Here is a 15,049-nt window from a genome sequence, read left to right on the forward strand (position 1 = left end):
CACCACACATGGCTGTACCTGCTGAATCCGGAGGAACAGGCTCTACCTGCCCAGCAACTAACTGGCTTGTTACAAGCAGCAGCTGCCGCTGTCACTGTGTATGTGATACTAGTACACACCCACCTAGCTCACACCCGGAATACCACACACACTGCGCACGCTGGCTGCCCGCACATTCGCTACAGAAAGAAGCATAAATGGTAGCGTCTATATCTACCAGGCAGGCAAGAGAACTGCTCATATTATTATTCTGTTCATATTATTTAATATGTTGGATGTAGTTAGCTACTAACATGTGAATTCACTTCGTGTCGAATCGTGTATGTGCAATGCGCAGGCTGGCTGCTGCTGCTGCCGTGTGACGTGGAGCTCAGAGAGGCGCTTCCGGGAGTGACCATCATCAGCATCAGTACTAGCTGCGGCAGTAACAGCGGAGCCCGGCCAGGCGGCGTCTCTGGGCACCATGGGTGAGACCACAACGTACAACTTCACAGTGATATTCGTGCGCCCATGTATACAGCTGTGTGTACCCCTGTACGGGTGACACATGAGCATGGCATGCTAGGGACGGGCTTCTCTGGTGTACAGAGCTTTTTCCCCACTTACAGGGAAATGTAGCAGAGATCAGGATTCTCGCTCCCTGGTCAGGACACAATTTAACTCCAGATTTTGTCATGAACTTTACAGTGTATTTTGATATAGGAAGTGGAGACAGTCTGTAAACCACAAGGTTAACTAAACTGCACAAAATACAAAATTGAATTGAACTCTATACTGACACTATTTGGTATATTTACTAAAGACAGTTTTCCCAAAGTCAGGGATGGATTTTAAAAAGAAATCAGAATACCCACAAAACAAGCCTGACTTTGCTGCATAGAATAACTGATAGTAAATATACCCCGATATCTCCAAGCAGATGAGTACAAATATTACGTCCATCAATATTGAACAGTTAATCCAGTTTGTAGCTGCCCACACCAAACTAATATATGTATGTGGGGAAAAACTCTAGGCCCCATAATTGAGAAATAATATATGTCCAGCCTTGATTACCCTTATATAATAGGTTGTCACCGTTAATTTAATAACCCAACATTGTCAATTAAAGCCACATGTAATAATGCTAGGTGCAGAGCTGTCTGGGATGTACTAATATGACGTGCGCTGTATGTAGTATTTACAGTGGCTCACATAGAACACATTTCTCTATTTGCAGGGAACTTCTTTTCTAGCATCTTTTCCAGCTTATTTGGAACTCGGGAGATGAGGATTTTGATTCTTGGTCTAGATGGAGCCGGAAAGACCACAATACTTTATCGGTTACAAGTGGGAGAAGTTGTCACTACAATTCCAAGTATGTGTATTTTAAATACTGACCATTCTGTTTCTAGTAAACCCATGAGTAATGAGTTTACATGTCAGAAAACATATGGGAATAACTTAAGTGACTTGCTTGATTGCAGACCTACATATCACTAGCTTCTTTCTTTACCTGTAGAAATGATGGATAAAGCTCCTTGCAGACTGCAAGTTAAGCATTTAATTTTTTCATACAAGCATTCTACTTTATATTGGTGAAGTATAATCCCTCTTTAAGATAACTAAATTAGAAATGTTAATAGCAGAACAGGGTAATAGATCGATTTATTAAATGGCCATTTGAAGTTATTAAAAGTAAACTGGTTTCAGACACTGCCTGAAAGCCAACAAAAATTTGAAAAACATTTTGTTCACCTGACTGGTTTTTGTTTTTATATCTGTATTAGAGATGACATTTTAATTTAAAGCAATGTGTCCATTGTCATTATAGATGATCTTCACAGGGGTGTATCTCGGGGTCCAAGCGCCCATGGCAAAGAAATGGAATGGCGCCCCCTCCCCCCATATTTTCTGTATACATACACACTCTGTACTTAAAACCTCTCCCTAGCCAGCCCCCATGTCTCACCTGCCAGTTACAGTAACACTACACCCTGTCACATACTCAGCCTGTCACCTGTAACACTACACCCTGTCACATACGCACTCACCCTGTCACCTGTATCACTACACCCCATCACACACTCACACTACACCCTGTCACATACACTCATCCCGTCACCTGTAACACTACACCCTGTCACACTCAGCCTATCACCTGTATCACTACACCCCATCACACACTCACACAACACCCTGTCACATACACTCATCCCGTCACCTGTAACACTACACCCTGTCACACACTCAGCCTGTAACCTGTATCACTACACCCTATCACACACTCACACTACACCCTGTCACATACTCATCCTGTAACACTACACCCTGTCACAGACTCACTCTCGGCCTGTCACCTGTAACACTACACCCTGTCACAGACTCACACTCGGCCTGTCACCTGTAACACTACACCCTGTCACAGACTCACACTCGGCCTGTCACCTGTAACACTACACCCTGTCACAGACTCACTCTCGGCCTGTCACCTGTAACACTACACCCTGTCACAGACTCACACCTGGCCTGTCACCTGTAACCCTACACCCTGTCACAGACTCACACTCTGCCTGTCACCTGTAACCCTACACCCTGTCACAGACTCACACTCTGCCTGTCACCTGTAACCCTACACCCTGTCACAGACTCACACTCTGCCTGTCACCTGTAACCCTACACCCTGTCACAGACTCACACTCGGCCTGTCACCTGTAACACTACACCCTGTCACAGACTCACACTCGGCCTGTCACCTGTAACACTACACCCTGTCACAGACTCACACTCGGCCTGTCACCTGTAACACTACACCCTGTCACAGACTCACACTCGGCCTGTCACCTGTAACACTACACCCTGTCACCTGTAATGCTGGGATTCAGGCGCTGGCATTCTGAGCGCAGGAATCCAAGCAGTCTGTATTATGACAGCATCCACTGCAAAGTTGCAGATCTAGATTGACCAGCAACTTGATAGTCAAATACACTTGAGCCAGAAACAAAAACATCTATAGAAAATCAATGTAGTTAAATTGTAATTAGGGATCCTCAAATATGTTTGTTTTACAAACCAAATAATGATTGTGGTACTATTGAGCATTATACATGAAAGAAGATGAAATTTAGAAGAATCGCTCTGTCACTAAATTGTTCAAAATTCTTGCTTATTATAAACCCTTTAACTGAGATGTAGTCAGGTTACCGGCCGCCGGAATCCCAACAGCGGAAATCCGACTGGGACTAAAGCTAGGCGTCAAAATCTCGACGCCTACCTTTAACCCCAGGCTGAAATCCTGATGGGCGTCATCCCGAACGAAGGTAAGCCGGGTTTCTTAGCTTGTAGAGTTGTAGGGTTGGGCACCATTAAGAGAGGGTTAGGGTACTTACCTAGCCCAGTCAGGATCTCCATCCTTTGGTATTTCAGCGTCGGTATTTCATTTTCATACCGATTCCCCTTTAACTACTTCTGTTTGGGTTCAGAATGTGACTCTGGTCCTGAATTTAACTGCTAAGCACAAGCGTTAAATTGTGTTCTTATTCCTTTCCAGCAATCGGTTTTAATGTGGAAACGGTGACTTACAAGAATCTAAAGTTTCAAGTATGGGACTTGGGAGGTCAAACAAGTATCAGGTAATGATAACTCTTCTCTCGGGATTGCTTGTAAGCTGTTGTTTCTCAGTCAATGTAAAATAAAATGTTAGTAATTGACTCAAATGGAAGCCTCTCTAGCCATTTAGCTATCATAGAAAAGTTGTATTGCTTTTGAAGTCAAAAGTAATTTTCAAAGCCGCATTAGCTTGTCAACTTACTACTCCCCTTGTTTCTCCCATTGGGGAGATGTATTACAGGGCACTCATTGTGCCTCTAAAGCTCTTCCTGCTTTGCCTCTTATTGAGGAGAAGCAGGGCGCATTAACGTTGAGATGTATTAACATATCGTCCGCCGGAGTGAGGGAGAGAAAAATCCCCCCCTCTGACAATCTCTGAAAGTCCCATAGTGCATCAGTCTAGTGCTCATGCGCTACGTCATGGCTCTTGGCCGTCCCCAATATTGTGAGATCTCAAGCGCAGATGGACACATGCCGGCAAGTGATCCTGCCGATATATGACAAAGTAAGCCACAAAAGTGAACTTCTTGATTTTTAAGAAGAGTTGCCGGTTTATCATCGCCATACAACTGTTTGGTGACAGTGATATCAATACATGTGTGCAGAGACCATAGAGAGAAGGGATTTTCTTTCTACAGCAGCTGCCTTCATATATGTTGAAGATCGATATAAGTGTCAATTTGACCTGGATCTAATACGTTGGACATTTAACTACAGATAATACATCCCCCCCCACAATATCTAAACTCTTGACGTGACAATTATGTAACCACCTTCCACCTGCTTGTCCCTTGACAGCCTTTTTTCTGGCGAATCACTAAACTTTCAACACTTTACAAATTTGGATATCATGCATTCTTATTAATAATCAGAGATTTTTGGAATAATTTAATACATTTGATCATACTCTTCTCCACCAACATCTCCACTCTGGGTCTCAGAGACTCTTTCTTGGTTTCTTCATGTCTTTTTGGCCACACATTGGTGTTTCCACAAATGGTGTATCTTTTATTTACAATTATTTATTTGGGATGCCTCAAGGTCCCATCCTAGGTTTTCTTCTGTTAACAAACTACAACTCCCCTCGCGGTAGAATTATAAACTATAAATTACAGTGTCACCTCTTTGCTGAAAGTAATCAAATGAATCTCTCCTCCCATTTCACCTCTTCTATACCATCTTTTTTTAATGAAATTCTAATCCAGCCCATTCCTCTTTTTCATGCAAGATTTACAATCTAGGGAGAAAAGGGCAGGGGGGGAGACACATGGAGATTGGGACAGGGTTACCAGTGTCAGTTGTGTAGTTGGAAGTAGGGTAGGCTCTAGTAAAGAGGTGGGTTTTCAGATTTCAGAACTTTTAAAGATTTGAAGTTTTGGTGGTCGATGATCTAAGGACATGAAGGTATTTTCAAGATGAGGCTTGAAGTATATGAAGGGCTGCTGCTGAGGGCTTTGTAGGTAAGGGTGTGTACTGTAGGTAAGGGTGTGTACTGTAGGTAAATGAAGCAGAAATAGATGGGTTAGGGGAATGCCCTATAGGCAGAGGTTGCATCTTGAGAGATTAAATATTGGATAAATGTTTTGGTTGCATCTTGGATAAGAAAAGGGAGCATTTTAGTAATATTTCAAAGGTGGACATGACAGGATTTGATGTAAGAGTAGCTTACATTTTCCTAATGACAGAATTCTCTAATTTGACTGAATCCAAACACACATTCACCAGATCTGGCATAGAAAAAGGAAATACACATACAGTATATGGCGTAATCTTTATTCTGAAGCAAGTTACATAAGTGAAGGTACTATTATAAGAACAACATCTGCATTTTAATATTGCATAATAAGAAATAATATAAGGGTAAATGAAGAGTATGTTAGGATTTTAGCCAGTAGACGGCAGTAGAAATTTATCTAGTACATGGAAGTGTCTTGATAAAAAAAATAGCATAAATTAAAGGTTTTAGGGTGATGCCTTCATAGATAAGAGCAAGAACAGAAATAAATTCAGTTTCAGAGCCTGTATACAATATGGCAAACAATTAAAAACAATCCACCTGCATCTGGTTAATATTGAAATTCTTCAGTCAAGCGACCATGTATATTTCAGAAATAAAACCAACGTTTCTAATTTTTATACAGCTGCACTAAACAAAAAAATTTTGCTATTATTGTAAGTTGATTTGTGTTCACATAAACACGCATAAGACGTAAACAAGTGTGCAAGCAGTAATTCCTTCCAAAATTTGTGATGAAGAATAAATTGTGTTGAGTAATTGACCTGTTTGTTGTATTACAGACCATATTGGCGTTGCTACTATTCTAATACAGATGCTGTGATTTATGTAGTAGACAGCTGTGATAGAGACAGGATTGGGATCTCCAAATCTGAACTGGTTGCTATGTTGGAGGTAATATTGAAATATAGATAATTAGGAATTATATTCCTTAATGTATGGCATTAATACATGTTTAAATTGCATTATATTTGTTTAATTATTTGTTTACATTGTCCTCACCTATGTCCCCATTCCAATGATCTTGAACAGGACTCCATTGTTTGCTAACATGCATGCAAAAATTGCATAACTGCCATGGGTACAATGCATTGATGCTATGGTGCCCGAGCTGTCTGTTTCCTGCCACTCCCTCTGCACCCAGTCACGTACAAGGTGGGCCGGTCGAGTCAGAACCGTCGAGGGGGGCCTGGGTGTCAGCATTGCTGATTTGGTGCTGGCAGGCAGTCATGGAGAGAGTGAGTTCCGTCAGTCACAAGGAAATTGGAGCTTGCGGACCGGCAGTGGCAGCTCCTGATTGGCTGCCGGTCCGCGAGCTCCAATTGGCTCGCGACCGACGCCAGATCAAATTGGTGTCTATCCATGTCTGCCACTGCCTGCCGGTGCGCCAGCTGTAATTAGTTGGCGGCCCAGCCCCAAATCCACACCTGCTGGCTGCTGATGGCACACGGGGGAGGCGAGAGGCTGATGGGGGGACATGTGGAGGTGGGTTGCTGAGGGGGGGGGGGCATAATGTGTAAGGGGCACTATTGTGTGGAATGTGTTATATGGGCCACTACTACTATGTGACATCTGTAAAGGGCATTACTGTGTGGCATAATTTATAAAGGGCACTACTGCGTGGCATAATGTGAATAATGGGTACTACTGTGTGGCATAACCTGAACAGGATCTCTGTGTGGACAAATGTATGTTTTTACCCAGAAGGGGGGGGGGGGGGGGGGTTGGCTTTTACGATCTTGCTATGTGGCCCACATAGTTCTAGTTACTCCCTTGCATGCAAACACAGAGGCTTTGGATTTAATATGAATTTTGAATGGGTCATCAAGTTTGCTCAGACTGAAGTTAAAAGGAATCTTTTGTAGCTTTCTCACAGGTTTTTTGCAGGCTGACAATTTCCACTGGAGCCATTCCCAGAACCTGTGTAATTTGAGTGTCCCTATTTTTAGTGATTGTGTGACAGTTTGTGGCCCTGACGAAGTTGAAACCTAGGCAGAAACCTAATCCTGGTCAAACTACACCACCATGCTAAATTTGGTGGAGCTAGGTCCAAAACTCTGGCCGTGCATAATGGATAAACAGAAAGACAGACATGCTTTCTCGCTTATTATATAGATTAATGCACCTTATTGTCACCATGGAATATTATATGTATATAATGTACATCACAATTGTTTTTCTTATCCACGCAGTGGGTGGGGGTACACATCTATGGGGATAATTAAACCGTTTATGCCCTTTGCTTTTTATATATACCGGTCCTGTTGGGAACACATTTTTTTATATATTTTGCGTACTCCCAGTACAAGGATGCTTTTGCTGAGCTGCCATGGCAGCCTGTAATTTTATCTATTTTTCAAGAAAATCCAGGTTTATCCAGTTATTTTGGGTCAGGAGAATATTTCTGCAATAATGGTCCTTGACGAACGCAATAAATTTGTGCACCTGTATTCTAGTGAATGCTCCAGCAGAATAATTATTGAATGCGTTTCATACATAATTGCTGAAGGCATATACTTAAAAATAAAATAAAAAGTACATTTACAAATAACAATTTCAGGAGGAGGAGTTGAAGAAAGCTATTCTAGTGGTTTTTGCAAACAAGCAAGACATGGAACAGGCGATGAACCCCACTGAGGTAGCAAATTCATTGGGATTACCAGCTTTGAAGGATCGCAAATGGCAGATTTTCAAGACATCTGCTACAAAGGGCACTGGACTTGATGAAGCAATGGAATGGTAAGCATGACATGTAAACAGAAGTACATCTAGTATTTTGCACTAATGAAGCACTAATAACGTAGGCGGCTAGAGGTTGACAATAATTGTACAGGCTCACGTAGTAGGGCTTGCCAATGATAAAACACTTTTTTTCCTCGTAGCGTTTGCTTTATTTGGAGAAATGAGACCTGTCAAAAAAATAATGAAAGCACTACTCTAATTTAGTTTGGTTTTACTTAATATCAGGAAAATTTCAACTGCAAAGGGAGTTTGGCATATAGAAGTAGTTATCTAGGATGTCATTGGTCATTTTGGTGCCATGCTTACTGAGTTTGATTTCATGTGTTGCAGGTTGGTGGAGTCCCTGAAGAGCAGGCAGTAGATCTTATCTTGCTATATCTTTTGCTCCACGATAAGAATGCCTCCAGATGTACATACTGCACCATCACGCCTGATGTTGTTCCCATAGTGATTAAAAGGATGTTTTGAATTAAATTCCTTATACCAATCTCCAGTAGCACAGTATCATTCTGCACATTTGGCTGGGCCTGCTATGTAGTGTAGTTTATATGTATTTACCCTTTTCTGTAATGATTCTGGTAATTTGGAGACTGCACAATTCTCAAAGACTGTTTATTAAACATCCTCATTGATTGTAGCCAATAGGAAGAATGGTCCTGATGTGTGTCAAGACTCTTCAGGATCTCGTGTACAAAAAATAAACAAACTATTTATAATTGAAAATCTTAATTTCGCTTTTAGTAATGGAGGTGGTCACTGATATTAGGTTATGGCACTGGGTGGAGGGGGGGGAATTACTACTCCTATAATATTCCTTGTTTCCCGTTACCTCTATTTTTCTTTTTATCAAATTCTTTTCAGTGTCTTGTATAGTACTAACACAATACATTATGCCCAACCCAGAAACACTTAGGAGTAAATTTACTAAAGTAAGAGTTTTTAGAAGTGAGTTTTTAAAAGTGATGTTACCTGTAGCAACCAATCAGATTCTAGCTATTATCTTCTAGAAGGTGCTAGTTAAATGTTAAGTAGAATCTGATTGGTTGCTATGGGCAGCATCTCTTTTAAAGCTCACTTCTCAAAAACTCACTTTAGTAAATTTACCCCTTGGTCTCTGTTCAACTCTGCTTCTCTTATTAACCTTACCCACTTGCTGGGCAAGTGGTAAACTGAGGAGGAGCAGGGAACTAATCAAGTAGAGGAATGGTATTTTTTTGCTGTTGGAGCACTGCCTCCTAGGGGTGGAACATAACCCAACATCTGTGTGGTTTTACAGCTTGGGAGTAAAACATTTAACTGTTCAAACATCCCTTTGTATATGAAAGCCTGTTACTAAATAGAACATTTATTTATATATTTTGTAAGTATCTTGATTCCACATTCTAACTTACCCTGTAAAAACAGAATACTATGGATTTGACAATTTTCCATTAATAGCATAGCCATAGTCAAGCCAATTCCAACCTGCAGTTAGAACCACTTAATAGTAGGTGAATATGTCTTAAAAAATATGCCCCTCTGTCTTGTATTGTCCAATTCTTAAAATGCATATGAGTTGTTGGTGGGGAATCCGTCCTTTGCACTGTGTAATATCCGTTATTATAGATCACCATGGCAGTTTGAGGTGAACTTTTCCTACAGTTTTGTTGATATCGTAAGAGCATCTCAGGAGCACAGTGACGGGGTCCTGCAACTATCTGGGATGTTTATTGGAATATTTCAAAGAAGATGATGAAAATTCTCCTTGAACTTTTAAGCAGACCTGTATAAAGATGATTACTGAAGAAACTTTACTCTGTAATAATAAATAAATGACATTTGTATTTACAGGTCATTTGTTCTAATCTTTGTTTAACCACTTACTGGCTAATATATTTAAAAAAAAAACAATCTGAAATTGTCATTTTTTTGTTTACGATTGAATTAGGTCAAGGACATCTAATTAAAACTTATCCAACACAATTTTTTTTCAAAATAAAAAGTTGTTTTTTCTACACAACATTAATATTGATATCAACTGGTGATATATCAGTATATAGGGCATCGCGACTTTACATTTCCCCAGAAGCTGCTCCTCTCTGCAGCCACCGGGTGGGGAGTACTGCTGGGCTGCCCGAAAAGCAGTGATCTGTGGCACTACATATTATTTATTACCAGTTATTTATATAGCGCACACATATTCTGCAGCGCTTTACAGAGAATTTGTCCATTCACATCAGTCCCTGCCCACATACATCGGGGGGAGGATGCAGGGTTGCTGGGAGGTCTCTCTTCCATTGGCGGCTGCTCGAAGATGATCTTCCTGCAGCCGCCCAGTGGGTGTTTGACTGGTCGCATTGTTTGCGACCATGTCAGGTAACACACAGCCTGGCATGGTTGTAAATGATACAACCACACCAGACAAGTGGTTAAAGTTAATCTGTCACCAACATATCAAAAAGTTTATCAACTCTTGTGTGCATGAAATTTAGATGACCCTTACACCTGACTAATATCAGTAAGGATCTCTAAAATGACTTTATACATCCACTAAAGCTGGGATCACACTAGGCTATATATATATATATATATATATATATATAATGCCCATTCATTTGAAACGGCTGATATATCGCAAGCACTTCGGCAGGTGTGTACCCCCGATATTTAAATGCCTGCCCAGTTGTGACATCAGGCTTGACACATCGTGCGGACGATTGGTAAGTATATATGCACTTACCAATCGTCAGGCCGGTGGAATGGCCAAACGGGCGAACCATCGACCTATTCTGTACCCAGCATCAGACTTTAGCTTGGATACAGCTCCTTTCTTTGTTTTTTTGTTAAATCTTTTTTTTTTTAAGTTTTTGTAATAATAACATACAAATATATAATGGCATGAACAGAGAACATAGTTGGTGTGAATTATTTAGTTTACAAATAACATATTGCAAAAGATCAATGAGACTTTCACACATCAGTAGAGATAATAACATCACAATAATATATAGTGGGAAGAAATATTAACCATGAGTATATATGAAACACATCACTCAAAGACCAGCTTTGAATTAATCCCATATATATATAAATAAATAAAACATTATACTGTAGAAAAAAAGAAGTCTGAAATCAATATCTTTATTTCAAGAGGAAAAACAGACTTGCTGGCATTTGGCCTACATCCTTTTAGCATTTTCTCCTGTGGTGTTTCACCTTATGTCTGTCGCAAGGGTGACAACCATTTCACAGTGATCCCTTTTCATGTGAAGAAACTGGGTTGGGTACGATATGCTGGCACTCGGGATCCCAACCAGGTGACAATGCCGACTCCTAAAGATTAGTACTCCTAACGTAACCCCTAGCCCTCCCTCCCTGGTGTCTAAACCTAACCTCCTCCCCCCATAGAGCCTAACCCTGTTATAAATATAAATGACAGGCTTAATCCACAGCACTTAACCATCTGGGGTGCCCTTGGATTGTGACCACACATCTACATAAAAAATATCATACATACTCGGCACTCACTCACTTTTCAAACTAATTCCTTTGAATACAGAGAATGTTAGTTCCAAAATATTGCAATAATTTGTCAAGCTGACCAACCACTTCACGGTCTTCCTATCTGGCCAGTCTCTACTGACTTTCAGATATATGATCTTTACTCTGCCACATTTGGCTCAAGCTAGCACACAAATTTTAAACATGAGTATGGCTCCTGGCTTAAAGAGACAGGACCACATCCAGGAATAGCGGTTAACAAGCACATGGGGATAAACTGACAAAGTTTGTCTTGCATTTGGAAAGCAGGTTGTAACACTCCAAAAACATTTAGGTTTTTAGGGGCTGATTCAAAGTTCTATGCAAACCCAATAGTTTACACACATCTCCAATGTTTGGGGGTGGCGAAATGGAGCATCCCAGAAGACAGCCGTGTCGGACCAGTTTTCTGGGAGTACCAAAGCCAGAGGCAGCATGACTTACCCGGACATCCTGAGGTTTACTATAAATAAATAAAAATGGATCCCTGGTGGTTGGCGCACAAAGAGACTGTCTAGCTTAGATTCACCAAATAAAACTTTCACCAAAGTTTGACACAATATACGACACTGAAAATAATGGGAATCATAAGGTTGGCGCTCTATAAACATTACATATATATTAATACATATTAATATATCCCTTCTGTTGGTCGTCAATAATGACACGTATATCAAAAACGATCCTTCCTCTTATTCTTCTCCACTTAGGAACAAGAAGGTCATGAAACAGATACAAAAAAATAAAATATATATATTTATATATTTTTAGATATATATATATATATATGTGTGTGTAGTACAGTTTTTCTTCTGTATTAAAAGAGAACTTCAGATGTATCCTCCATATCCACCCTGAACACCGGTGAGTAATACTCAGCATATCATAACTGACACTTCTACATGTAGTACCCAACGTATCATGGTATCTTTATCACCAGAAAAAGACCGCCACAAGTGACCCGTGTATAGAATGACCCAAAAAGGTAAGTATGACGTACCGCACTCACTATAAGTGGAGTAATTTTTCAAAACGTAATGGTTTCTTTAAACCTGCATATAAAATCTAAGTATGGAGGACATACCATACTCACGGTCAATGTGGCTCTTTTGAAGCGTATCAGGGTATATTTGTATACTTTCTTGTTAGTCACCACTAAGCCCAATAGCACTTATACAGTACATCTTGATGTGAACCAAAAGAGATGCTGAAAAGAGGCAGCTTCAATTGATTCTGAACAAAAGGAAGGGAGAAGCTCTAGTGGTGACTAACCAGAAAGTATACAAAGATAACAATATAACAGTAAAGGTGTGTACACACACAACGATTTTTTGGACGATTTATCTACAACGACGTCGTTATCATTCAAAAACTGATTTTTTTTAGCCTAAACGATGAACGGTTATCGTTCATGCGCGTTCACGTTTGTAGTTTGTTGTTCATCGTCCATTCTGACTGAACAACTTGATGATTTTCATTAAAGGAAAGTTACAAAAATTGTTTGTAGTTCAAAAAAATCGTTCAATACTTTTTGTAAATGAATGATTTTAGTAAACGATTTTTGTTCATTTTTCCCTTGAAAAAATGAACTAAAATCGTTAATTTAGAAAATCGTTGTGTGTGTATGCAGCTTTAGAAAGATCTATTTAAAGGTCACTCATCTTACCTAAACGTAGGCTTAGGTAAGATGAGTGTCCTTTAAATAGATATTTCTTATTCTTAAGGTAGATTTTTTTTCCCACTGGATTAATCAGTTAGCATAAGCTATTAAGTAAATAAACAGTTGGAGTAAAGCATAATATGTAGTTACCTCAGACGCAAACCACTCACTCTTCGCCACCAAAGTGATAGTAAGGACATGGTTATACCTTCTGCTTTATTGTTATATGACTGGCATAGGGGGAATCATGGGCTAGGTGGTGCTATATCTCCTTTTGGGTAGTCTGACAGGGAGGGAAATGCAGAAGGACCTAAACAATCCCACTTTCTTGAGAAAGCCCCCACCGAGGACGTCACTACCCGTGGCAACTATTCTAACGGTTTGCAATTTTATTTTTCATTTTCAAGTTTAGCACTAATATATATTTACTTATCCACTTTAATGGGTCTCCTTTTTATAAAAACTAGTAGTATAAGGTGAGATAGTAAAAGTATAATTATTATTAGTTATATTGATATAATACCAATTTTGTAGATTCTGAATACTACAGCTACAACCTCAATTTGTCATCCCACCTTTCTAACTTTCCATTCCAGCCCTATATTCCACTATACCATTACTAATAACTTTGTTCCACTATGTACTTACTGCAAAAATGTAAACCTGAATACCTCTTCTATATAGCAATACCTTACCTTCTCCTACATACTAATAACCACCTAATTTCCTGCACATACACCCAATACCCTCTATTCTCAGCCTCCTACTTCCCTTCCAATACCATGACTTCCCTATTTGCCCTCTATGCTCTCTCCAATCCCTACCTAACCTCTTTACACCCACCTTCCAGTTCTACACTCAGCCTCTTGCTTAACTCCACTTGTACTGAACTAATGGTGGTTACATAGATGATATGTCGCCAGATCTGACGCATTGGACCTACATATCTTCTACATTGGCCAGTGTGTACCCTCTATGAACGACCCTGCACTCTCCCACGGGGTCGTTCATCGCATCACAAGACTGAGCTGCATGCTCAATCTGTCAATTTCATGAACGACCTAATTGTTGTGGAGTTGGCAGGTAAATGACATTGTGCGGTCGTTCACCACATCATGCAGTGTCAAATGACCGCACCATATGTCATCCGTCAGCCGGGTACACACATCGTGTAGTGTGTACCCGGATTTACACACCTTAAATGTTCACATTTCTCTATTGCACTAGTATTTTTAACTCCAACAGTATCCTCCTGGCGCAGACATCTCCTACTCAGCCCACATCCACCCTGTACGGACCACAGTCACCACAGTGTCAATCCAGCATCTACGAACAACACCTTCTGTACAACTCTGCCTCTACATCTTCATACAAGCAGCAAACCTATCTGTAAGCAATCTGCTAACAGATAAGTTTAATTTCATCCCCATCTATGTACTAATTTGCCTGGTTCACAAGCTCTTGTCCTAAGGGAGCAATTATCTTGCTGAGAAATGTCCACATACAGGTTATTCTTATTTTAAAAAAAAAAACAATATGAGTGGTCCAAAGAGCGCTGTCCCCATATACAACTCGTCTTCTCTCCTGGATGGCTCAATGATCTCAAATAAGGAGAAAAGATAACATATAGTTATATTCTAGATTTAAATGTTGTTTTCTCAAATGGATGATCACGCAGATAGAGACCACTCACCTAGAATAGGTGAGATATGTTCACATAAAGGTATCTTTATACATTCTACTCATCTGGTCCCAATTTTATTGGTGATATTCAGGGCTTGTTCCCTTCTGGGACTAGACTCACCTGGAATCAGATCTACCCGTTCCTCAAAAGGTATCTTTACACCCCGAAATCAGTATTCCTCCATTCATCCAAACGATAGCCTTGTATACCGCATAACAAGAAGTCCACTTCTGATAAAATCAGTATTGTTTATTGTCCAAACACCATAAAAAGGGTCTTCAATCCCATAAAATATACAAATTATCTAGCAATCTTCATAAAAAAGCGACAAGGTTATCCC

The 15,049-nt window shown here is 40.2% G+C and overlaps 1 protein-coding gene across 1 annotated transcript; it reads left to right on the forward strand.

Moving 5' to 3' along the window:
* The first annotated feature begins 329 nt into the window (after positions 1 to 329).
* Positions 330 to 9,675, forward strand: ARL1 (ARF like GTPase 1). The gene is made up of 6 exons (XM_088467850.1): positions 330 to 467; positions 1,220 to 1,357; positions 3,530 to 3,611; positions 5,887 to 5,998; positions 7,665 to 7,843; positions 8,177 to 9,675. Exons 1-6 carry the CDS (start codon positions 464 to 466, stop codon positions 8,205 to 8,207), a joined length of 546 nt encoding a protein of 181 aa, XP_088323976.1. The 5' UTR covers positions 330 to 463; the 3' UTR covers positions 8,208 to 9,675.
* Positions 9,676 to 15,049: the final 5,374 nt, after the last annotated feature.

This window comes from Taudactylus pleione, unplaced genomic scaffold, assembly GCF_031769625.1.
Source record: "Taudactylus pleione unplaced genomic scaffold, aTauple2 ptg000077l, whole genome shotgun sequence".
In the NCBI taxonomy this organism is placed as follows: Eukaryota; Metazoa; Chordata; class Amphibia; order Anura; family Myobatrachidae; genus Taudactylus; species Taudactylus pleione.

Bases quoted from the DNA above. Each gene is read 5' to 3' on its own strand.
- ARL1 (XM_088467850.1), top strand. The intron at 3,612-5,886 runs GTAATGATAACT...GTTGTATTACAG, and splicing joins GGAGGTCAAACAAGTATCAG to ACCATATTGGCGTTGCTACT. The intron at 7,844-8,176 runs GTAAGCATGACA...CATGTGTTGCAG, and splicing joins CTTGATGAAGCAATGGAATG to GTTGGTGGAGTCCCTGAAGA.